General features: G+C 40.2%; 1 protein-coding gene across 2 annotated transcripts; it reads left to right on the forward strand.

Annotated features, from left to right (window-relative positions):
* Positions 1 to 723: 723 nt before the first annotated feature.
* Positions 724 to 24671, forward strand: zcchc2 (zinc finger, CCHC domain containing 2). Of its 2 annotated transcripts, XM_086160766.1 has the most exons (15): positions 724 to 1689; positions 6170 to 6290; positions 7062 to 7132; positions 9862 to 9933; positions 10125 to 10225; positions 12897 to 13000; positions 13435 to 13497; positions 15627 to 15687; positions 16808 to 16880; positions 18781 to 18848; positions 19631 to 19701; positions 20359 to 20475; positions 20940 to 22505; positions 22993 to 23061; positions 23632 to 24671. In XM_086160766.1, the coding sequence occupies exons 1-15, from the start codon at positions 904 to 906 to the stop codon at positions 23691 to 23693; spliced, it is 3405 nt and encodes a 1134-aa protein (XP_086016892.1). In that variant the 5' UTR covers positions 724 to 903; the 3' UTR covers positions 23694 to 24671. The 2 variants fall into 2 exon arrangements, with proteins under 2 accessions (XP_086016892.1, XP_086016893.1); XM_086160767.1 differs by lacking the exon at positions 22993 to 23061.
* Positions 24672 to 26188: the final 1517 nt, after the last annotated feature.

Raw genomic sequence — 26188 nt, forward strand, 5'->3', positions numbered from 1 at the left:
GTCTATCAGAGGAACAGCACATGTTAGATGTTTTGGAGAGAAGGTCAGAGAAGCCAGACTGAGATGGTTCGGTCATGTACAAAGGAGGGATAGTGAATATATTGGTTGACGGATGCTGGAATTGGAGCTGCCAGGCAGGACGTCTAGAGGAAGACCAAAGAGAAGATTTATGGACGTAGTGCGAGAGGATATGAAGGTAGTTGGTGTGAGAGAGGAGGATACAAAGAATAGGGTAAGATGGAGAGTATTAATTCGCTGTGGCAACCCCTGAAGGGAAAAGCCGAAAGGAGAAGAAGATTCAGGGTGGGGACAAAACCCCATCATGCAACCTGGGATGCTTTTTGTTCTCCCAGAACTGTGTGATTTGTTCAACCAAGTAAGGGTGTAACAGTGTCAGGGTTTGTAAATGTAAGACTTGAGGAAAGAACTGAAATATCATTGGCATACTGTACACTGCGGGAATTTCATGAAGAGAAGAATTTAAAACTAGAAAAAAGTTGTGATTCAAAATACATCTGAGAAATATTATGGTAATTGGTACAATATTTCCTCAAAGTAAATGAAGGTTTTGATTCTATCACTTAAATACGAAATACTCGGAGAAATTAAAATGGCCAAAAACTATGTCAAGGTTGTTTACGTAGTGGCTCTGTTTTCCACTCCACGTCAGTAGATGGTGGTGTTTCGACAGTTCGTTAGTAGCCATTTCATCTCGAAGAAGAGTTATGTAGCGAGGGGTGGAAGCCGCAGTGATTTCGCCGCGTCAAACATTAAGCTAACGTCAAGAACACAACTAAACGTCGGGCAGTGACTTTTCGGTGAAACGAAACGGTGTAAGATGTCAATTATGTAGTTGTATTAATCCGTCAGTTCGACTTGGATACCGTTCTCGCAGAGCCGATAATGCTGAAGATGAAGCTACCAGTGAAAACGGGCGAGGAAGGAGGCGACCAAACAGCCGACGAAGATTCACTGGATCACTCGGAGCACCATCGTATTCCCAGAGCGACGTCTCCCTCTTCAGCGTCCCACCGACCAGAGGAATCGCCTAGACCTCAAGCGTATCCACCCCAGCTGGACAAGGAGACTGTTTTTGAATGGTTTGGCCTACATCTAAACCCCGCTAAACGGATCGAGTTCATGTGCGGGCTGATGCATATGTGCCAACCTCTAGAGCTCCGCTTCTTGGGAGCTTATTTGGAGGATCTTGCCCGGAAAGACTACCATGTTTTACGGGACTTTGACTTTCGGGCTAATAATCCGAGCGATTTGGGGGTTTTAACAGACGTGATTGACCCTGTGGTCAAATCAAAACTACTAGTAAGCCTGTCCCTCCTTGGGTCTGACAGCAGGGAATGTGCTGGAATACTATTTCGGATACTGAGCCATGTAGACCCGGCCTTGTTCTACAAACACTATGAATACTCCCTCCCTACTTGCAGGGACGCTCACCACCACTCGCCACCGTGTCAGGACGGGAATGTATACAGACAGACAGAGTCAACCTGCGCTACCGAGACGGCGACTGGACCCTTGGAGCAGTTGGCTCTGCTTTTTACTATGGCCTCTCTACACCCTGCTTTCCACTTCCACCAACGGGAGACGCTGCGAGGGCAGCTTGACAAAATAGAACTTGCCATTGCCGAGGAAAGACGTCAAAATCAGCATCGAGTGAGCTCACAGACAGAGGTAATCTGCAATGCAAGTTACCAACATTGGCGTAGCATAAAATGAGTTTACGTATGCCTCGAACTTGACCAGAGCTTCTTCTGTAATACGGCAGGCTAATGCTACTCGCTACGTTAAGTAAAACGAAGAGATAACACATGTAATAACAAATGTTGTTTTCTGTTTGGCACCAAATGTGTTAGATAGACGTCTAAACAACAAATTAAGCACCTAGTGAGAATACGAAGCTGCCACCTGTTTTAGGGCAGACACAAGTGAACACATTTCACCAGCAACAGGCTAAAAGTTCGGAACGTAGTCTCGAAACGTTACATCACCCATGTTTGAATGTAAGGGATTGCACTATGGCTTGCTTGTCCCATATTCGCAACGAAACTAAAGTTAACTCGGTCTAGTAACACTTTTCAGTATGTCTCAGGATTTATTGAGGTGCACTTCAATGTACCGTTATGTCCTGATTGTGCCACATCCTTCTGTCCCTCATTATTGGGCTTGTGATTTGCCCCTGGAGCAGCAGGTGTTGCCGCCCTAGAGCAACGATGTTTGCAAGTTCACTTATGAAAGTTAACCGTTTGGTTTCAAATAAGTAAAAACCTGCAGACATGTTGCCTTTGTTCTATAGCAAGCTGATAACAACAATATCAGTTTAAATTTTAAACCGTTATACCTGCTCATTCAGACCACTGAACGTCTGAATAAGTAGACTGAGGCCAGGCCATGTTCCCTAAACCCCCGACCTTAGATTCTGTTTTACGATAGAGTCAAGTAAATTTGTGAAATTGATGTCAAAGATTAATTGAAAACTTTTTTCTGACTTTCCAAACTCTAATTCATTTCTACATGTTAGTGCCAGTATTTTGTCCTCAGACAACTACAAGAGGTCTATAACAGAAAGGAGCAGTTTAGAAAATAGATTTGTTTCTGGTTAAATGAAAGTGGACTCGATTATAGTTCCAGTGAAGTGTCTGTTAAAATAATCCGAAGTTAAGATACCATTTACTTCATATGTTGAAACGTCTTATTCACACCATTAAACATTACAGTTATGTTCAAACACCATTGTCCATTTGGCAGAATTGATTGTGCTACAAATGTCAATAAAATGTTTACCATCATTTTAATAAGGGATGTTATTTCCCTTCTAAGGCACACAAACTGAATAGTTAGTTAGGATAATGGGAAAACATTTTTCTTATGTCGATAACATGATCTCTCATAGGTAAGGGAAACCAGATGGCAAATTAGCCAGATGAAGTTCATCATGATTATGCAAAAGTAATTTTTGTACACTGCAATTAAACTTTGAGAGTTTATAAAATATCTTTAATAATCAGTCCGTGACATTTGAAGAACAATATGATTTGCTTTTGAGCTCTTAAGTTTGAATATGTAGCATTCATTAGATGTGTGAATTCCTTTTTTTGTAGGGATGTAAAATTTAATTTTGATTGCAAACATGTCTGCACATTCAAGTCGTTCAGCCCTTGCTTTTTGTCAACATTTCCAGGACCTTTTCAAGTTAGTGATTTGCAGGAATCGTGGCATATTTTAATGCTGTGCAAGGTTGAATGAGCATAAAGATAGTGTCTAAAGCACATACATTGGCTATGTCAATCAATGATACACAGGCTGCTGAGCATATACACAGGAGAGGTCTGGAGGGCCTGCACAAAGTGTGCAGAAAAAGGATTTTTTTCTGTATACACACGAACCAGGTTTCTGCTCTCACAATACATGTGATTTTTTTTGACAAAACAGGTATTTAAAAAAAAAAAACCATCAAAATGATGCAAAATGCATTTCATCAGTCCATTTTTCTGTCCTTGAGTTTCAGTCAGAAATATGTCAGGATGAATGGATACAAATGATCAAATGATCTCCATATGTTCTTCAGGACGATGAGTCCCTGTCTGTTTTTACAGACCTATTATTGGTGGAAATAAGTTGTCGTGACAACACTAATGCCTTTTTTGAATAGTTACAATATATTTTAAATCTGATTTACTGTGGACAGCTGCACATAAAGTGGAGGGGTAAGTGAAATGAAGGAAAAAGTACATTCTTTCAAGCTTTCCTCTTCATTGGATTGAGATTAGACGGCAGTACTGAAACAAAAATAGTTTAACTTTTTGTCCACAATAGTGATTGTCTCCTGAAACAAGAACTGAATCGTTATTTTTTGCAATGGGAGTATAACAAGATAACAGCAAAACACAAGCAGCTTAATGAGCTTCCAAAGAAAGAAATCTATTTTTCCCTGTGAATTTCAGCCTTTATTTCAAGAGAATGCTTTGATGGATGTGTGCTACAATGTGACAATATTTTTATTATTTCTACTTATGTTCAGTGTCACAGAAACCAAAACTTCCTCCCATGTGCTCTTAAGCACTCTTAGCTGGGCATTTTTAGAGGACTATTCTGCATTTTGAGGTGGGACAGAATGCTTTGGAAGACACAGAGCTTAACTGTTTGGTAACCATGGTAATTAGGGTTAGGGCTGTACTCAGGAGAATAAAAGTATTAGACATGAACAGTTCCTGAGTCACTGTTCTGTCCAAACTAGGCACCTGTGGTTACCAACTGCAAATTAAAAGCTATGCTTAAAAAGAAAAAGAAAGAATTTGTCTCAATTTTTGTCTTCCAAACATATTTTTAGTGGTTGTTACTAAAGTATTACCACTTGGATTTAATTCCATGTTGAACTGACCATTTTCAATTACTATAGCATCATACTGGTAACCATGTTAAGCAACAGTTATGTAACACATTAAGTAACTGCTTGGTTGCCTATTTAGTATGGGGGTGTGGAGGCATATGGTCATTTAACATATTCTTTACTCATGTTCATTCCCAATGGCTGCCTGCAGCACTGGGTGTATGGGAAAAGTTTCCAATTGGCAGATAGCATTTGAAGGCAGACGTGACACAAAAAAGGAAACAACTTTAGATGAAGCTTAACAATTAACCAAAATGTACATTTTTTATTGTTTTCAACCACTGTCATTTAATCACATTGAGACTGTTGCCTCCAAGTATGCACAGTCTACTTAATCTTCAAAAGATCCTTTTAAACCTGAAATTATAATATCCATCACCTTATGAAACAAGTTAGTCCCCTCCCAATTGCACAAATTCGCTGGTTTATATTGCATATGGCAGCCTTGTAGCTTGTATTGCCAAACTAATTTGCCTTTCACTCCAGAATCATTCAATGTCTGTCATAGTAAATCAGTGTGTCATCTGGTGGAAAAGAGATGAGTGACAAGTTGTTGCAGTTTCATTATTCCTCTGCACAGAATTGGGAAAAATATTCTCTGTTAAGAGACAAACCCAGATATCGATGGCTGGACTGCAAAACCTCCTATCTGAGAAAAACACTTTCAGGAAATAAAAAAAACATTTCATTTGATTATAGTATGGTCTTTGTTAAATATATTCAAGAATATTCTATTGTTCACTGACTATATGTTCTAATTTAGAATTACATAGCATGTATTTTTACCACTGACAATGCAGATAAGTGTTTTTTTCCCTAATTTTTTCTGCTTCACTGTGCACATAGGAGTTTTGTCATGTGACATTTATGGCAAAAGAAAGGGCGGGATTATCTTGCAGATAGACTGAAAATGTGGAGCCATCCCATTTCTCAACATTCAATGCAAAAACCCCAAATTGAAGAATTTGCAGATAGGAGGTTTTGCATTCCAGCCATCGATATATATTTTGCTGGGACTTTGGGAACTCACATCCCTCTTTGCATGAAGGATATCTAGTCTCATTATCATCATTGCTAATAGGGGCCTTGTTCAGTGAAGATGTACCGTGCCCTAAATGAAATCTCATATGCCATTTATAGAGTGCTTTGCTGTATCTGGACTTTGGCACCGATAAATGCGGGTTAAGACTGAGAGTGGGTCTGTGAGTGAGAAGACTGTTTGAAAATAAACTGATTTTTCATTTTATCATAGTAAAATAGGATTGACATGCCTTTACACGTGTCGAATGGAGTGAATTGGAATCCATGGCCCCCTGACCAACCACTGTGGAAATGTACTTAATTGTGCTGTCTCACAGTTTAGGAACTAAGGCTGTTATTGAGATCTTCATAAAAATGAGGATAGAGTATTAAATGACTGATTATTTAAAATATTATGTATTCATATTTTAAGTAGTTTTAATTCATTGCAGCTAAGACTAGATATGTTTTCCATACACTCGTGTCCTTATTGGTCAGCAATTTATTTAACTCAGTCCGAGTAACTTGCAATATCAAAGTCATTAATTCAACATGCACTTAATTTCAAAGTGACATACATCTCAGTGGTTAATTTTACAGTTGTGCCAAGCTCGGTACCGGGCTCAAAGACACTAAAACATAATCTTATAAAAGCTGTGGGTCATGCCAGTAATCAACTACCGGGAACTTACTGCGCCATTCTGCCACTAACTCACACGAAATAACTGTCTTTATGGTTTCCAGGAGATGTCGGGCCAGAAGGTGGACTTCTTGCCTGCACCACTTCATGGTTTGGGGGAACATACAGAATCACATTCTCCTTTTCAGAGCCGACGCACCAACTGCTGGACAATACAAAGAGAAGGTGAAAAAAAACATAACTCAAATAAATACTGTAAATAATACATGTTACTAGGTGTACATTAGGTGTACAATTGTGAAAGCATAATGGTTTGGAAACCTCGAGTCATCAGCTTGTTGCATTTTCTATGTCAACAGCTTGTTGCATTTTCTACAACATCAGTGGCAGATGAATGAGCATATTATGAAATTATTTTCAGCAACCAACAGGATGTTGATTACAGCAATGGAAATTAAAACTATACAATAATGATAATTATCATCAGTATGGTTTGTTTTAGTATTAATTGAAAATATCCATGCTTATCACCAATTATTAATGTGAAAGCCTTTTTTAAAATGTATTTTTTCCAGTTAACCATGAGTTCAGTGACATATATTGAAATGTGTTGTTTTACCTGACCGACAGCTCTATTACACCGATGAAATGTGAGATGCAAATACCTGACAGCAAAAAATTAAAATCAGAGAACCATTCTTGACCTTATTATATTGCAAGCCATGCCATCAAACAGGATCAAAATTGAAGGTTTGTGGGAGGTGGTTAAGGCGTCAGTAATCCACAAACCAGAGCCTATCCTCTTTTGTCCCTGGACTTAAAACAACTCATCCTTATTCTCAATTGAGTCAAAAACTCAAGAGAATACAGTAAAACTATATATGTCAAGTTTTCATATCTTTATTTTTGATGTATTTTATGTGCCTTGTCCAGCATTATTGAAAACAACATCTGTCCACAATAAATGCAATATTGTGTTACTGTACTCTTTTGCAGCTGTGCATATAGAAGGAATTGTGCTCAGGGGCATCTTTCGGACCAGAATAGACAAGGAATACAACTTTGAGGTAGGTAACCTGAGAACACAGAGCCACTGTGTGATTGAAAGAGAGGCAACGTTTTAGCTTGTTTCTCTGGCATCTGCAGTTGCCTTTGTGATGTTGAATAGCACCAGACAAGCTACTTCCTTTCAACTCTGCTGCTATACTTGCTATGTGTGTGTGCTCTTAGCTTCAGGAAATGGCCCGTGTACTGTTTTTTGAATGGTACAAAATGGCTAGTTAGGGAAATGGTGGTAGCAAAGTTATCTCTGTCTAGATTAAACCCACAATAAGCTCACTTTGCAAAAATCACACTGTAGAAAAGAGAATGTGAAGGCTTTACATGAAAACAGTGAAAAAACACATGTACACTGGGTCCACTGCAAAATATGTTTTGCATTTTTAACGAAGCAAGTTGAAATGAGAGACAAAGCATGTGACTTTAATTCTGATAAATAGCATTCCATGCCTGGATATGGATACCAGCTTCATCACCATCTTAATGTGTGGACATTTTAATATTTTTCATTCTGAAATGGCAGTTCTCTTATTCAGTTGCTGCAAATGTTGAATTATACAAAGGGTTTCACAGGTCAAACATGTCTTTCTGTCAAATCAGTTCTAGAATTCTACATGTGAACTTACAGAGAAAAATGTTTCCTCAGACTTGCAGTTTATACACTGTTAAGTTGGTGGTAGTACATCATTACTGAATTAATATTTAATGCTGCTCTCTGATCCTTAGTGCAAAAGATAACTTTGACATGTCTGTTTGTCATTCCATCCACAACGTCAGGGGTAGACCAGCTGTTGGCTTGCGCATCAAGTGGCTCTCTGATGGTTATCTGCTGCTTGTTCTTTGCACTCATCACATTGTTAATCTAGTGCATTGTTTTGTGTTCACTGCTTGGCCAGGAAGGAAGCCTTTGTACGACATTCCTGGTTTAAACTCTGGTAGATTTGAACAGGGCAGTTACCATGTCAGTTTGGTTAAAGTAATAGGAATGGTCTCTTTTGTAAATAAAGAAAAAAATTGTGATTGGGTCTGTGTGTCAGCTGTTGGTAAAATTTTTCAAGACATTTTATTTATTCCTCTTTTTCCACAGATCAGCTGCTAATAGTATTTTTTCAAATGATCTAGTGCTTCCCAAAATAACCATTTCAATAGCACATAATAAAATGAGTGTTTACAACTTATTTACAAAAAAAATATCTTGACAGATTGAGCGGACAGATGAACATCCCTGTTTGCTTGACTGTCAAAACGCAACATTCATAGAGATGAATGGGTCTCACTCCATCTGTTTTAACTGGACCAGACTCCTGCTGCACACACCCAAATATGCAGCACACATGCGGATGTTGATAGATACACCACATCCAATAATAAAGCACATAGAAACCCCAAACCCCAGATCAACACAATTTGAGGGACCCCTGTGGAATAAGAGCATTGTATAGACTTATTTGCACTGAGATTATTTAATGTAATCTGTGACTAATGGAGACTGGGCCACTGGCTTATTTTTTGATCCTACAGTCCTTCAAATACAATTTTTAAAGAAGTTTTTGTTGATACATTATCAGTGTGGGGAATAAAACAAAGATTGTTATTGAGGAAATGCTTCATAGTTTGGTAGTTTCACTTTATAATGCCTTATTTGAATAATGCAGTTTTCAGCAATTACTGTGTCAAACATTGCATCAACAGTAAAAATGGCAAACCAAGTGACCTGGCATCCCAGTTGTTGTATCTCCATGGTCATTGTCAGGATATTGCAATTATAAAATCTGGTAAAACACTGTTGTAATAAATACTGGATTTGGTTGCTCTTATTAATAGCATGTTTAAAAGAAAGGCAAAGGCAAACAGGATATCTTCCCTTGTTTTTTGCCTGCAAAAATTGGAACTTGATAACACTTTCAAAGTTTTATATTGCTAAATGAAGCTAAAAATAAGAACCAAGTTATTGTTGTCTAACATTAAGAGAACAGTTTGAATGAGACCACTACTAAGATTTCTTAATGGAGAACATAGACAGATATTTGGTTTCACATGGCATGTCTTTGTAGGGTTTCTGCTCTTGATTTCAAACCAAAGGCAAGAGGGAATATCATTTACGAGAAGTGTTGCAAACCAATATCAGGCTCTCGGTGCTTGTATTTCAATATTACCTTTTTTGTATACAGTACATTGTTCGTGTGGTCCCTCGAAAACACCTGTAAATATTTGGATGTACCGGTAGTTTAATATCTCAATAATCAAGCTGTAACACAATGTTATTACATAGCTAAAATGCCCACATTACGTTTTTATTGAATTACTCACTCCACTTTAGAATTTACTAAACCCTTCAGTGTTTCAATAAATAATAGTGATTGTAATGATAAAAGAAATATATTTATCTTTGAACAATCTGACTTTCTTAAGGGGAGCAAAGAAAAATAGTAACATCGTTATCCACTAAGTCACTTTTCCTATTTAATAGGAAAGTCACTTTTCCTATTTAACAGGAAAAGTGACTTAGTGAATAAGGTGTCACTATTTTATTTATTAATACAATTTCTCTGCAAATGACAAGTAATTAATTGAACTAAAGTCCTTTGATACCCGAAGATGACCGATTAACCATCAACCGAGGATTAATTTACTTCAGTTGATATTGTGTACTTGTCTGTTCCGAAGTCTCTTTGTTTATTATCCTAGACCTTTCTGTCTGTGAAATGCATTATCAATGTCCTTGATCTGTGTCCAGGTGAAATGGTCAGACTCTTCCTCGACTAATGTGACCAAAACTCATCTGGAACTTGAGAACTTCCTTCTCAAGGTAAAACAAGTTGTTTCTCAAATTTGAAACACACCCTACTCTGCAAAATTCTGTTTGATTGCAAGTTACTTATGTCTATTAAATCAGTTTTTCAAGAGGGCGAAGACAGGTGGTGAGCAATCAGTTTGTCTGCACTGCTGTCTCATTGTTACCTGCTCTTCAATGACTTCTTCCTTTTTCTGTCACTCCAGCTTCCTAAAGATGAGTGCACTGAGTCCTTTGAGAAGGGCATCCTGAGACTTTTGAATCAGAGGGACCAGTATGAGAGCAGAGAGGTGGAAAAAAAACTCAGGTACAGTACATTAAACCTTCATGAATAAAAGGCATAACATGGTGTAAGTGGGAAATATTCATGTTGGGTTTTAGGATTTATTGCTAACGCTCTGGCAGTTGCGCAGGATAACTTAATATCTTGAGTGTGTGTATGTCATGGACAAATGAGTTGTTTTGTGCTGAAGGACAATGAGGCTAATTTTAAGTCAGCAGCCCCCTTTCTTGCTGGCCTACTTTTATGCACACATGCACTCACACTTGGGTTCATCAGTTTCGTTTAATGTAAAGTGAAACTGTGAGGAATGAAACTTATCTTCCTGAGCTTGCATCAGAAACGACATCCTGATACTGATCCCATGTACACAGTCATTTTTGAGGTATGCGTTTGCAGAATTTGTTTTGTCACCCACTAATTGGAATCAAGGGATTGGCTTTTTGACATTGTATGTTTATGTTTATGTTTATGTTTAGAGAAAATGTTTTGACATGATACAAGGTCCCCATGGAACATGAGCATTCTTTTCAGTAACCCTGGCAAAATAGATCATGCAGATGTCCTGAATGGAAGACGTAATAATTTTTCAGGCAGACCTACCTTTATGCAGAAAGACTCTTTAAACTCAATCTTCAACCTATTTTTGCTGCAATTAGGGAGGATAAACAAGCCATATATGGTAAGAATGTGCTTCACAGAGTAGATATAATAAAATTGTACACTCGCACAACATTTTTGTTGAGGTCTTAAAATTTGGACCTTTTAAATCAAGGAATTGTGATCAGTATTTGCTGAAACTATTCCTTATTGCAAAAGGTAACCATAAATGGATAATTGTTAGAATAGCTAAGCATTTTACCTTAAAAGACACAAAGTTGCCAATGTTACCTAACCATATTTTGATCCCTGTACTGCATTTTTTGGCTTTTGGATCACATTTTTTATACAATCTGCTGTCTTGCCTGCATTCTTTGTTCAGAATGCTTAACAGGGTTATGTTTGCAAAACAAGTGGAGTATTTGTTTAGTTTGTAGGACTTGACAACAAGAGCAAAACCGAAAACATAGATGACAATCCACTGACTGTCTGGTTGTTTCTGAAAATTATTTAAGTTTCACATTCATTCAATTATATTGTCTTTACCAATTTTTCTCTGTTTAGCTCACTTATGCCCTGTGATATTTGAACCCTCGCTTGCCAAAATGTAAATCAAAAACCTTGATTTTGGTTTCATTTGTCTATAAATAAGAAGAAACATTGTCTCATCCTTACAGTGCTACTGACCAACCATTTTTTTTTTAAGAGAAGCAGCTTACAAGTTGACACTGTTTTATTTTCAACAGTGAGCACTAGGGTTAACTCTTACAAGGACCAAAGTATTTTGTAGCACATGGGGCAATCCTACTAGAATTAAGTTCAGTCCCTGGTTTACTGGTGGACCCTCTTAAATCGTCATTGCGCCCCACAACCCTCCAAACCCCTATGTGTATAATATACAGTATATGGCCAAAAGTATTTGCTCACCTGCCTTGACTTGCATATGAACTTAAGTGACATCCCATTCCTAATCCATAGTGTTCAATACGATGTTGTTCCACTCTTTGCAGCTATAACCGCTTCAACTCTTGTGGGAAGGCTGTCTACAAGGTTCATAAGTGTGTTTATAGGAATTTTTGACAATTCTTCCAGAAACGCATTTGTCGTGTCACATATTGATGCTGGACGAGAAAGCTTGGCTCTCAATCTCAACTCTAATTCATCCCAAAGGTGTTCTATCAGGTTGATGTCAGGACTCTGTGCAGGCCAGTGCATCAAGTGCATCCGCACCAGATGTCATCCATGTCTTTATGGATCTTGTTTTGTGCACTGGTGCACAGCCATGTTGGAAAAGGAAGGGGACAGCTAAAAACAATCCCACACCATAATCCCCCCTCCACCAAACTCCACACTTGGCACAATGCAATCAGACAAGTACCATTCTTCTGGGAAGTGCCAAACCCAGACTCGTCCATCAGATTGCCAGATGGAGAAGCGCAATTCGTCACTCCAGAGAATGTGTCTCCACTGCTCTAGAGTCCAGTCGTGGAGTGCTTTACGCCACTACATCCAACGCTTTGCATTGCACTCGGTGATGTGTGGCTTGGATGCAGATGCTCGGCCATGGAAACCCATTTGAAGAAGCTCTCTGCACACTGTTCTTGTGTGAATCTGAAGGGTACATGACGTTTGGAGGTCCGTAGTGATTGACTGCAGAAAGTTTGCGACCTTGCACCGTGCTCCTCAGTGTCCGCTGACCCTGCTCCGTCAGTTTACGTGGCCTACTACTATGTGGCTGAGTTGTTGTCATTCTCAAACACTTCCATGTTCTTATAATGCAGCTGACAGTCGACTGTGGAATATTTAGGAGGGAGGGAATTTCACAACTGGATTTGTTGCACAGGTGGTATCCTATCACAGATCCACGCTGGAATTCACTGAGCTTCTGAGAGCGACCCATTCTTTGACAAATGTTTGTAGAAACAGTCTGCATGCCTAGGTCCTTGATTTTATACACCTGTGGCCATGGAAGTTATTAGAACACTTGATGCCGATTATTTGTATGGGTGAGCAAATACTTTTGGCCATATCGTGTACCTCTGAGGGACAAAGAGCTATGCCTTAGTATATCGGTTTTCACCAATCCTTTTCTCCATAGGGAAAGGTTCTTGTCTGCCCCTCCGTTGTTCAGACAGACGAGAAAGGTCTGCAGCTTCTTCAATTCTGACTCCAGTTACTCTGCAAAACATACTAGCTGCCGATGTAAGTACTAAGTCCTTTTTTCAGTATTTTTTTTTCAGATGGGATATTCTCCAAGTAACCCAGAGCAAAAGCTATGAAAAGTCAACACTGCATTGATGCATTTAAGAAACAAATAGTTTCTCTCACATTTTGCCAACTTCGTATATTTCTGGTATAAATTGCATTTTTCCATCACGAAACCAAGTTGCAATTTGATTGATTAATGCACGATCACTCCTGTTCTGATATTCTATTACAAGCAGTCCATATGTTTGAAAGGCCCTAGTTAGTATGGTTGACGAAAATGTGTCATGTGGGCCATTGATGTGCAGTTAGGCATAATGATGGTATGAGGTAGTAACCCGCAGGTGTTCAGTCCAACTTATATGGCTGTAGTAACAACTTCTGTTCCCAAGATTTACTTATCTAAAACCATTTTTTATTTCTCTTTGTAGGCCACTGTCAGCTGGGAAAAGCATACCAAGTAGATTGCTCTGATGCCTCCAGTCAAGAGGAAGGTGAGTCTGCAGTAATAGCCACTATTTGTCTGACAGATAACGAATTTGAAGCAGCAAAGTTGGCAAAATCCTGGACAGCATGTCCAATTAGTGAATGAGAGCCAATTGTTTCAGCAGGCAAAGTGAGTGTAATCTTACTAACTGGAGCTAATTCTTGTCAAAATCAGAGAGCTAAAGTGTCTTCAAGTTAATAAAATCAAGTCCAGTTGCTACAAGAAGATTTTGACAAGAATTAATCATGACCTGGATGACTGAGAACCTTCACAGGCATTAACTAGAACAGCTCTCTCAGCTTGGCCCTGTTATAACGGATTGCTAAGACTCCCGAAAAATCAGTATCACAATCATCTCAATAATTGACTGGATGGACAGAGATGACTCCATGAAATTAATTACATGAAAATACTCCTTTTTTAGGTAACGTGCAGTAGTACTTAGTGAAGTTATGATGTTAGATAGTGTGCTTTTTGACATGCTAATAGTGTCAAAGCTGCAAGGCTTGTTTGTGGTAGGTTCATACTCAGTATGGCTCTAATTCTTGTGTGATTGTGTGCATTATATCAGTGCTAAAATCTAACTAGATATTGGATACTATTACTATTTTATTATATACTAAATGTCACATTGACATTTTTACGAATAAGACTGTAATTCAACAGTCATCAAAAAATGAAAACCTGAATTAATTTATTGTAGAGTGATGTTTTTTTTTTTTTTTAACAACAGGTATTGGATTAAAATAATAATAAAAAAAAAAGATTTGTAATGTAAAACTCAGTGTCCAGTGGCCTATTAATGTTATATGAAGCCTTGGAGTGCGAGTTACATTTAAACATAAACATAAACATAAACAGTAAACTACATTAAACTTTATATACTCAAGGGTTCCTGACATTTCATCATTGTGGAAACACTGCTAGATTTATTTTTAAATTCATATCACATTGGTATATTTATGATTCATTTTTACTATAAACAGAACAGGGATTACATTAGCACTGTTTTTAAGCTATTAATATTCATTGCTTGGAGCACTGTGTCCTGCCCTGTCAGTGTGTTTGCTATTAGTTAATGAATTAATTGATTACACTTTTTTTTCTCTTTTTTTTTTTTTTTTTAGCTATTTCCTGTCTTTTAAGACCTTCCCCTATATTTTGTACAAATAGTCAGGAATGATCAAGTGACTCTGTGTCTACCTTTAATTGCAGAAATTATTGTTTGTTGTTTGAATACTTGAATCAAAAGTCATCACTGGTGAATTTATAATCATCAATATCACAATCATTGCCAGTACACTTTCAGAAATTTAAAATCCTTAAACGTAATGCTTTGCCCCATGGAGTTAGTTTAGGCCTATCAAGTTATTATTTCTTCAATATACAGGAAGAGACATTGGGGGCGGAGGGTTGCTGACACACGAGCACTCTCTGCTGGACCAACTTCAAGACAGTAAAGTACCATTAGAGCATTTTATAGTCTGGCTGGTTTCACTTTGGCAAGGATGTGTACTGGTCCTTTATTACTAGCTCTATTTCAGCCACATGTAAGCCAAAAATATAGACAAAGGGATTATATGAATCTGGTGTTACTGTTGTGGACACATATTCACTCCTGGGTAATTTTCAGCAAAGGTCATTCGTAATTAAAAACACTTTACCAGTTTTATCGACAACCACATTGATAAAGCCACATCAAAAAAGTGCTGACTGACATAAAATCCAAAGGTCACAATATTTTAATTCAAGTAACTTGCTTTTGTATCTGTTCTTTTTTTATATTTTCCACTTATGGTATCAAGATGAAAAACAACCTTACACAGGGGAATTAAATAAACTTTATTTCTGCATTAGTGAGAGAGAGCTATCTGTAGTTTTGTTTTGTGTTTTTCAAACAGTTTCTTCATAGTCTCTGGACTGATTATATAAGCATAATATTATATAGTTTTAAGTTGCATAACAAAATAAGTTAAAAGAATAAAACACAATAATAGTTTGCTTGCAAAAATGCAATGGGTTTTTCTTCTTTTTCTTATTCAAACACACCAAGCAAGTATTTTCATCAAATAATCTAATCCAACCCATTTTTGTTAATGTGAAAGAAATCCTTATTTCTTTATATTGCATGCACAGATTTGAAGATGCACAACCAGGGCTATAAGAAGAAGCATGGAAACAAGACTCCTTGTCAAACGTAAGTAGACTGTTTTTGTGATCTGGCCTGTGTTAAAGTATTTAAGCAAGACAAGTTAGATCATCCATCTTCTACGACCTCTCTGGTTTTGGGTCGCGGGGTCACTCTTCCAGTGAGAGCTGGAGATAACAGTCCAATGAAGCCAACAGAACCAGATCATCAGCAAAAAGCAGAGACCCAATCCTGAGGGCACCAAACCGGATGTCCTCAACACGTGGCTACACCTAGAAACTGTCCATAAAAGTTACAAATAGAATTGGTGACAAAGGGCAGTCCTGGTGGAGTTCAAACCTCACTTGAAACTAATCTGGCCCACTGGCAATTTGAACCATGTTCTGACACCTATTGTACAAGAACCAAACAGCCCATATTACAATGTTGTACCTCATACTCCTGGAGTACCCCCCACTGGATACCGCACAGGACATGGTTGGACCACAAAACACATGGAGACTGGTTGAGTAAACTCCCATGCGCAGCTAAAGAACACCGTCAGGAGAGTAGCAGTTTGGGGTTCAGTGTCCCCCCACTCTGCTTCCTCATTGGAGGGCGTGTCAGCCTAACATACAGGCACCAAGTTGGGGGCAATCATTATGCCCATCTTGCCCGGCGCCTCATACTTGGGGAAACTCCAGAGTGGAAAAAAGTCCAACCCCTCTCACGAGGCCTGGTTCCAAAGCCCAAGCTGTGTATCAAGGTAAGCCGGCCAAGCTAGCCGGGACCCCTTAGCCTCGCATAGCAACTCAGGTTCTTTCTCCATCATAGAGGTAACATTCAATGTTCTTAGAGCCAGCTTCTGCAGCCAAGGATCAGATTGCCAAGGTCCCCCACTTCGACCACAGTCCGACTCACATTGCATCTGACCCCCAGGGAAAGATGAAACCAGATCCATTTTTATTTTTCATCTTTGGGGTCTTCTGGGACAGGCTTTTTCATGTCTCTCACCCGGCACATGCTTGCTTTGGATGACCCTACCAGACCCCAAACAATTTAGCGCCTATGATTACTGGGATGCGAAAACCCCTCCACCACAATAAGGTGGTGCCTCAAGGATGTAGACTAGTAAAAAGAAAATGAAGGCTAATGAATAAAAAGACACTCTGCACTCTGATTTTTCTAGTGCCAAAGGTCCCCAGGGAGAGAGTCGACGAGGTCATGCTGCCGAGTTAGGAGGTCCAGTGGAAAGGAGGAAGGTGAGGTTAAATAGCTGAGCAGAATTATGGGCAGGTTGTTTCAACTGTCAATGGCACACTTACTTTTCTCACAAAACTTCACTATTCTTGTGTTTTCAAAATGACCTGACTCTTTAACTCATGAATCACCACGACATTGGTGACCTTTCACTGTAATGACTTCCATCAAAACAATTATTACACTTCTTTTGTTCCATTTAGTTTTTAAAAGTTGCTTTGTTGAATCCTTATCCAGTTTTTTCCAACAGCAGTCATTGATTAAGTAAGATTCCTGCTCTTTAGTTTGAAGAACTTTCAGTAAACAATTTTTCACTTTATTATTGTTGATGGATTGTGGAGTTGCTGCGAGAATGGGGTTGATTTCTTCCCTTGAAGACATTGTACCTTTCATTTGAGAGGCTTTTTCAAATGGACTGTGGTGAGTTTTTGGTATATACAGTAACTGTAAGGGTTGGGAACTGGTCTATATTGATACTCATTAGATTACTAAGACCGAGGTTCAGGTGGTACTCACCAGGCTCTGGTTATGGTGGTGGGTGTTCCCGGATGGTTTGGGAGGTACAGATATATCTGATTTGTGTGTATTGATCTGTATTGGGATGAAAAATTGGCCATCTTCCTTTGGTTTGTTCACGTAATCCAAACTTGAACTGTACAAGTACGTATTCAAATTGTAATACAGGTGAGTTCCTAGAAGTTGTACCTTTTGTTCCGCCGAATGAAATCCACATTAACACAACAATCCCATTCAACCTACTTTCTGCAAAACAACTCTCTCATTTACACAACAAGCCATCTCAACTTAAACATGCCCCCAACCCAAGCAGTTATATACAGAAAACTATACACTGTCTGAATAACCCTCTCAGTTGAGAGGTGAAACGTCTTTAAGAGAAGAAAATAAGTCCCATTTGCCATGTTAAGACATTATTGATAAGGATTAACGATGACCTGGAAGACTGAGAACCTCCAAACATTGCAAATAACATTTATTATAAAAGTGACTTCTGGTAACCTGGTTCTGACATTCATTTAGATTATGCAGGTGCAGATCAAAATAAAACGATACAAGATGTCATAAAGTTACTCTAAATTCACCTCTTTTTTTTTGAAAGCATCACAGATAAAAAACAAAACAAAAAACAAAACACCAGATCACTGACTTTCACCTTACGCTCAAGAGAGCGCAAATAATTGAGGTAAAACTCCTCCAGATTTTCCATTTTCTGTCCCAGTACAGTGTCTTGTGTTTTATAGTTTTGTGTGTGTGTGTGTGTGTGTGTGGGGGGGGGGGGGGGGGGGTAAGGACCCAAGCGTGCACTTTGTTAACCAGACTATCACTAAACTATCCCCCATCTCAGACTCCTAGCAATTCAAATTAATAAGATATTTCCTGTTGCAGTTATATTGGAATGATTGTTTATAAGCAAATATGTAAGAGATAACGTCATTCAATCTGCACTAGGAGCTATTTCCAACGCAGAAGAACTCTTTCTGGACATGACTCAAGAGTGTTTCTTGCCCATATAGTTTTTTCCCCATTTCGTCCTGTGGGGATTGAATCATTTTGAACACACCATAATTCCAAATTAGCTCTATTTAAAAAGTGCCTTTGGGGAGGAAGCAGATAATTTGTTTTTTCTTTTGAAATTCCCCAGTGGCTGCTGGTCTTATGATTAACTATACAGTAAAGAACCAGTACAAGTTAGAGTTCTGGACATGTTCACAATTGCTAGTTAAAGTTTTAGTTATCAAAGACCTGTGGGCCTTATTTAAATCAGTGGCCGTGTTGTACACTTCACACGCCAGTCCCTACAATAACTTGTGCAGGTCATACACTGACTTTTTGAAGACAAGCCCTCTTTACTGAAAGATGATCTGTTTACACCCTTTTTCATAGCACCTGAACATGGATAAGAGGAGTCACCCGGCTGCTAAAACCAAGAGCAGACTTATTGCCGCGGACAGGTAAGTCTAGGGACAGTTCCAAGGACTTCTTCCATTTTAAATTCTCTCTGCTTGCAAAAGCTGTAAAATCAAAGCTTTGTCCCCAATAGAGTAAGAAATTAAAATCTAGCTTTGATAACCTGTCAAACCCTGTTATTTAGAAACGTGTTAGAAAGAGAAAAGGGTATACGCAGGGTACTAAAATGAATCATCAGTAGAATGATGATAATAATGATTATGAGAATGTTTCAAATCTGTGTATACTGACACAGATATGGCTGCTTTTTGAGTTTAATTGAATTACCCAGAGGTCTCTCTGAGTCAGTGGTATTTCCCTAAATGGAGCTAATGCATTTTGACCGGACAAGACTCGCATTTTTGGAAAAATATCAATTGTATATGGATGATCATTTGCTCCACTAGCTTGTTGACAACAAGCAGCTAGTAGCTCTGCTCCTGTCTTTGTGTGGCAGTGAATGAGAATGGGAGGCAGGTTGTAAAATACAGAGTAAATTATGCTAAGAAAGCAAAATGGTTCTCTGTTATCCAAATAAGGCGGGCACCCGTATAAATTCATTCTATTATATTTGTACATGCTGATTAAAAAAAAACGTGTAGCATTTTCAGCTTGTGTCCACAGTGTCTCAGCTAAGCGGTGCTAATTAGAACAGAGTCATTTCCCTTTCAGCGGTTTTCAGAAAATGTTGTATTTTCCCCATTTCTACAAGCTCTTAGGATCAACTACTTTAGCTGCTTCAATTCATGCTGATCACCATTCCTGCTGTTTCTCCATTTGTTTATAGGGACAAAGGAAAGGGAGCTGCTTTCATAACCAACGGTAGTTTTGGACCAGCAGCCTACCCACAAAAGAAAGGTGGGTGTCCATTGGTCCATTGTGAGTAATTAGATATACTTTACCAGTAGTATTTTTTTTAAGAGGTATGAAGAAGTGAATGAAAGAAACCTTACAATACAGGTTTAATGGTGGTCTAATGCAGCTGTTCACCATCACAACTTAGTTGGGGTAAGAGTTCTTTATCTGCTAGTCCAATTTTCGTGCCTCCAGCACATTAGCTGTACAGACAGTGCTCACTTGCTCTCTCCCTCCCCCACCCCCAAACACAAATGGAAGGTGCCATAGTCAGTAGATATCCACTTTTTCCTGACCTTTCAGTTGTCGCAGTATAATGGCTGATAAGTGTATGTATAATGTACTTCTAGTTCACAGATCTAATTACGTTGGTGTGAGAGAGGAGGATACAGAGAATAGGGTTAGATGGAGAAAGTTTATTTGCTGTGGCGACCCCTGAAGGGAAAAGACGAAAGAAGAAGATACTCCATATAAAACAATTTTTGAAAATGCATACACATACAGAATTTGATCAGTTATAACATGACTTACAAGTTTTTTTTTTAAACATAGTGAAACCTACACTATTAAGTTATATAAATATTTTCATGTTTATAGGGCCGTCTAAAAGAGCCCTCTATAGCCTGGACGTTCCACAGTAACTTTCAGATGTTATTACAGATGGGGGTTCTGGTCCAGACACATTTGGCGAAACCTCATCAGAAAGTTCCAGCTCTCCATCAAGTCCTCAGCACAGAGGAGCCGAAAGCCTGGATAGTGGAGATGACAACAACAAAGGTGGTGCAAATATCACTTCACAATTGGATATTGGCTTTGCGATTCTGAAAGTTTTCCTATTAGCCACTTTGGGATGCTTAAACAGTAATGTTATTGACCCAGCATTACCTTAATTGTGTCGTTACCTCAGGGTACTTTTCATAAAGAACAGGCCACCATGCTTACTGTTGTCAAAGAGACCTAACAATTTTCCCATACACAGAAATTAGGTGAGAAGTGCGGAAAATCCTCCTTTTTAACAGGATGAAATCTTAAACTGAAAAGGAGTAAGAAAAGGCAGTCATTTACCTTAATCAGTTCTGCTGAAGGAAACCGTGAAGGGAGCGTAGAAAGATGACAGGATACTGCTTGATTGGATTGTTAGTCTGTAATCAGCCCTGGTAAGCTAAGATGTTGTATCTGCAAAAAAAAAAATCCAAATTGTGACTTAGGATTTCTTTGTGTGTCACTTTTGTCACTGTCAGATACTGACAGCCCCTCTGACGACTCCAGCAAAGGTCCGGGCCCCAACATGTTCTTCACCCATCCGACTCAGTCAGTTGCGGTGGGGGAAGCTTTCAACATCCACGCACTTTCATCGAACAGCCACTCTGGCCCAGAGACCAGCACAGAGTTCCTGCCTTTTTCCTTCATGCATTCTTTGCCCTATGTGCTCCCCAATGGGGCCACAGAGCCTCCCCACCCAATGGCCCCCCCTCCCAGCCAAGGCCTTGTTCCTGATCGGAAGCCCTCCGCCACACCACTTGTGATGCAGTTGCCCCTGGTGCCTCCAGTCATACCAGGACCCGGAGACCCAGAGAAAAGAGACATACTACCAACTTTTGGGCTGTCACCTCTTGGCCTCCCTCCATCGGGAAGTGTAGCGGTGCAGCCTTTAGTTCCAAGATTCAAAACCGCTTTGACTCACAACCAAGCTGGTCCTGATTCAGGGTCAGGTAGCAGCTCCACTCAGACGGCCCCGCCGGCTTCATCCCAAGCTCCTTTGAGAGCCAGCAGTGTCATGTCTCCTGGCTCCACATCCTACCCTTCTTCTCCTCAGCCCTCTCTGCCTTGTCAGGACCCAGCCGGCGCCGCCTCCTCTCTACCACTGGTGGAGCCGCCTCACCTCAAGCACCCTGCTTTAAAATTACCATCTGGGATGCCATCCTCTTATCCTTTGCCCCCTGCCCAGACCTCTGTCATGGCCAACGTCGGAGCCCCCGCAGGCCCTGGAATAGTTGCATCTCCCGGACATGTCCAAGCAGCTATTCCTCCGGCTGTGCCCACGCACACACCTGGACCCGGTCCTAGTCCAAGCCCGGCCCTTACTCACAGCACCGCGCACAGTGACTGTATATCCTACAGTAATATCAGTGCCACCTGTGGAAGTGCCCCCGTGGCTCCTGGCAACCCCATCACTCATCAACAGTCGCAACAGCAGGTGACCCCCCAGCAGCCTGCGACGGCACAGCAGCAGCCGCTCGGCTGCGGGACATGTGGCTGTCACAACAACTGCGGTGGCCGAAGTGACGGTAGCAACAACGGCGTCAGTGGTTGTCAAGGACCCATGTACTTCCCCGCCCATCAGATGGCAGCGCGGCAAATGTTCAGTGTTACGGGGCCTCTCTTTCAACTCCCGAGCCTTTGCAGTAACAGCTACCTCACCCAGGCCCATCCTCCTCACCAGGCCAACGGTGCTGCCACTCTGCCCACTTTCTTTCCAACTGCTCCGCCTCCCTACGGCCCCCTCCACACTCACTCTCCTAGCCATGCCGATGTGCCCTCACACATGCTCAGCACCCAGGCTACGGCGGTGGCAGTCGCCGCCGCTGCAAACTACAGCCTCCAGCAGCAGATGGCCCCAGCAGCATCGTTCTGTCAGCGCATGTACCAGCAGGTCTATCCCAATCACCTTGGGATGCTGCCCACAGCTACTCCAGGGGGCGGAGGCGTCAACAAGAAGAACGGTAATGTGTCGTGTTATAACTGCGGAGCAAGTGGACACTACGCTCACGAATGCAACCAGCCCTCCATAGACTCCACACAACAAGGTAATGCAAGTATATGGAATCAAGAGAACCAGAGGAAACTATTAGCTTTCCTAAAGTGAACCGGCACTGTGTGTGTAGGCCTCTTTTCCATGGTTAATGTTTCTGCGCTACAAACCAAAACCAGAAGTCTTCAGAGAAAGAGAGATGCAGCTGCAAACAGAGGGTCAAAGAATTGACCGGTTTAAACTCCAAATTCACCCTGGTTACTCAGGTAATCGGGTAAATCAGAGTTTGACTCTGTCTAACTTACATGGAGTCAGACACACTGGGCCTGTGTCCACCAAAGGATTTTTTCTTTTCTTTTTTTAATTCTTTGCAGTGGGAAAGTTTGTAGTGGAATGATGATTCAAACCTCAGCGGTGAAATGAGGAATTAAGCATCTATTTTAACACCAAGGACATTCTGTGTAGACAGAGGGCGTTGAAAAATGTTTAAACTTTTGGCCAAAATGCTGTTTTGTTTTGTTTTTTTTGTCCATTTTACCCAGCCCTTCACCTACACTATAAGGAGCGTGGGACTATTCTGCAAATAGTTAATCCTTACATATTCAACAAAGGTGAGGAAATCTTTTCATCTTTACCACAAGATTCCCTCTGATCCTCCACAGAACAGTGGTTTGTCTCGGTTTTAAGATAGTATTTCCCTGCCACCATCATCCCTCCTCCCCTTCAAAGAGCTCCTTCTGCAAGGTATTTTTCAGAAGACCAACCTGGTGTCAAGAAGAAAATGTTTGGTGGACGGAGGCCCAGAGGAAGTTGTAGTCATTTCTGCCCTTTTACCTTAGGAACAGTCCATCTAAAGGCAAAGTGAAAATAAGGCAGTCTACAGGTTTTCCAAACGGGCAGGGGTCAGCTATTGTCATTGCTGCCCGCGAAGAGGGGAAAATAATAGCGGCAGTGGTTTAGCCCGGATGACGGTTCACCCCCTGTAGCCAGGTGACGCACAGAAACTGACCAAACTGGGGTCAGTTACTAGCAATCACCTGACCACCTCCGTTTTCCTGTATGCCCCCTGCTAATGAACACAGCCGGGTTCTCCAGCCTTCGACTGACCACGTATCCCCCCCTCCCCGTGTGTGTGGATGCATGTGTGCACGTGGCTGCTTGTGTTGGTGTTTTCATTGCAGGTGGCTTCCGGTTAAAGTACGCAGCCGCCCACATTTCAGAAGCACTTGACAGCGTCGACTGATAAAAGAGCAGACGGAGGCGTTGTTCCCATGGCGACACTCTGTCCTCCCCTGGGCACTATGTGTGCAAGCAGCGCAGTGACGTGTACTTCAGGAAAGAAATAAAAGGAGAAAGTGAAAGAGGGAGAAAAGGGACATTCTCAGTGAAAGAGTGAACTGCCAAGGGCTCAGTAGACAAAGCTTAAGTACTTGTTTGTGCCTAAGAGAATCTTGTCATACAGAGAGAATTTAATTGTTTTGTTCCCAAGGACAGTCCATGTTACCCCTGACCCCTGCCTTTTCAGTTTGTTTTTGACATATTTGCACTGAGGGTTGGAGGGAAAAAAGAACATAAGTTATTACTTAATTATTAGAAAGGTCTGACATTTTTTGAGATTTTTTTTTTTGTTTGTTTTAAAGGTGGAGATTCATCTCAACTAAAAAAAAAGTTCTTATACTTATTTCTAAAACACCATGTTGATGGTTTTTCAATGTTCATAGTAGGATTTTATTGTCTGAGAATTGTACTGCAGTTTTCAAAGATTAAAAACAATTATCAAAAACTAATGAGAAGCAAAATCGTTTTAATTTGTTTTAAAGCCTACTGTTAGTTTTTTTTTATGTACATTTAATCTGAGGAATCTGTCTAATGAACTGTACAAGAGTCCTGCCATTTGCCATTAGATAGGTGTGGAAAGGTAAACAGCTGCTTGATACATTTTTAGTTTTGAAAGTTTTATTAAGAAGGTGTGCACTACAGCGACATACACACACACACTATGAACGAAACACCATATGTTAGTATTATTCACTTCATTAAGTAGGAAAAATAATAGCCCACTGACAGTTTCAGAACAGCCATGTTATAGGTTGTGATGTAAGATAAAGTAAACTATTGATCCCCATAGGAGAAATTCTTCTGTCCCTGCAGTCTAAAAGTTATAACTGTTAAATAAATATAAATAGAGAGACAATTAGGACAACAACAGCAACAACATCAAGGATAAGAAAGGACAAATGAATGGAGAAAAAAAGATGTAGTGTTTGCAACCAAGGATTGAGAGAGATGTATGAGTACTGAGATCTTGAAAGGGTATAGTCGGGGTGAGGAAACCGATAAGGGTGGCCAACATTAATTTTTAGAAAAGGATTTGATGATAGTGCCAGAACTTGACACAGCAGTTTCTGCTTTAGTCTTTCCCTGGCATTTATTTTCTTACTACTCAACTGTTATTGCGTGTTACAAACAAATTGCAGAGATTAATGTTATTAAAAAAGATAAAAAACAAAACTAGTATATTACTGCAATGTCTGTTCTTGTTTATAAGCTCTGAATGTCCCTATCACTGAGATACACTATTAAAACAAAATAAACCCAGGAAAATGACACTATTAACAGTTTATAAACATAGTTTCAATTTCGAATGGTCTTGTTTTTATTGTATCAGCACTTAGTCTTGCTTTGCTAAAATTGTAATCATGATCCCATGAAGGAGAATGACCTTGTTTTCACCTTTCAGGCAAAAGTAACTAGAAATGTGAATTGGACACCTACAGTAGCTCGCTGGGTGAGGTTGTGATGGCAGTGGTGGGAGGAGAGTTAGATGATGGGGTGGCTGCAGCTTTCAGTACTTTGATACATTTATTATTGCACCACCTGCAATTGATGGAAAAACAGGTGAAGATGGGGAAAGCATTTAAGTGGAATAGGGGAAAGGGAATGCAGTGGGTTGCATCAGGAAGGGCATCCGGCGTAAAAACTTATGCCAGAACCAAACATGCAAATTGAAGTCAAGAATCTAATGTCAGATCGACCGAGTCCTGGGTTAACAGCTGCCATTGGTGCTGTTAACCTACAGGGTACCAGTGGAAATTTGGCTACTGTGGGAAGGCTACTCCTTCCATAGAAGAAGACGAGGAAGCTGTGTTTGGAAACACAGAGAGAAGAGGAAAGGTAAGAGTCTGGGACTGGGAGAATGGAAAGGGTAGAGAGTGAAGTGAGGAAAGCGAAGAGGATCAAGAGTAGAAAGGCAGTTGGTCCTGAAGATATACCTGTGGAGGCATGGAAGTGAGACAGTGGAAGAGTTTCTGGCTAGATTATTCAACAAGATCTTTAGAGAGTGAGAAAATTCCCGAGCAGGGAACAGGTTGAGGAAAATCTAGAGAGGTGGTGAGGAATGAAGGTTAGTTGCACCAAGGCAGAGTATATGTGTGTGAATGAGAGGAACCTGGGTTGAATGGTGAGGCTACAAGGAGTGGAGATCAAGAAATTGGAGGATATCAGGTGCTTGGGGTCAAGAGTCCAGAGCAATATGTAATTTTGGAAAAGAGGTAAAGAAGAAGGTCCCAGCTGTTTGGAGTGGGTGGAGAAAAGTGGCAGGGGTGCTATGTGATAGAAGACTATGCGCCAGAATGAAAGGAATGGTATACGAGACAGTGGTGAGACCAGCAATGCTGTATGATCTAGAAACAGTGACAATGGTGAAAAGACAGGAGGCAGAGCTGGAGGTTGCTCAGA

This window comes from Fistularia commersonii, chromosome 15 (genome assembly GCF_037954325.1).
Source record: "Fistularia commersonii isolate RoL2024-O1a breed Wild chromosome 15, RoL_Fcom_v1.0, whole genome shotgun sequence".
NCBI lineage: Eukaryota > Metazoa > Chordata > Actinopteri > Syngnathiformes > Fistulariidae > Fistularia > Fistularia commersonii.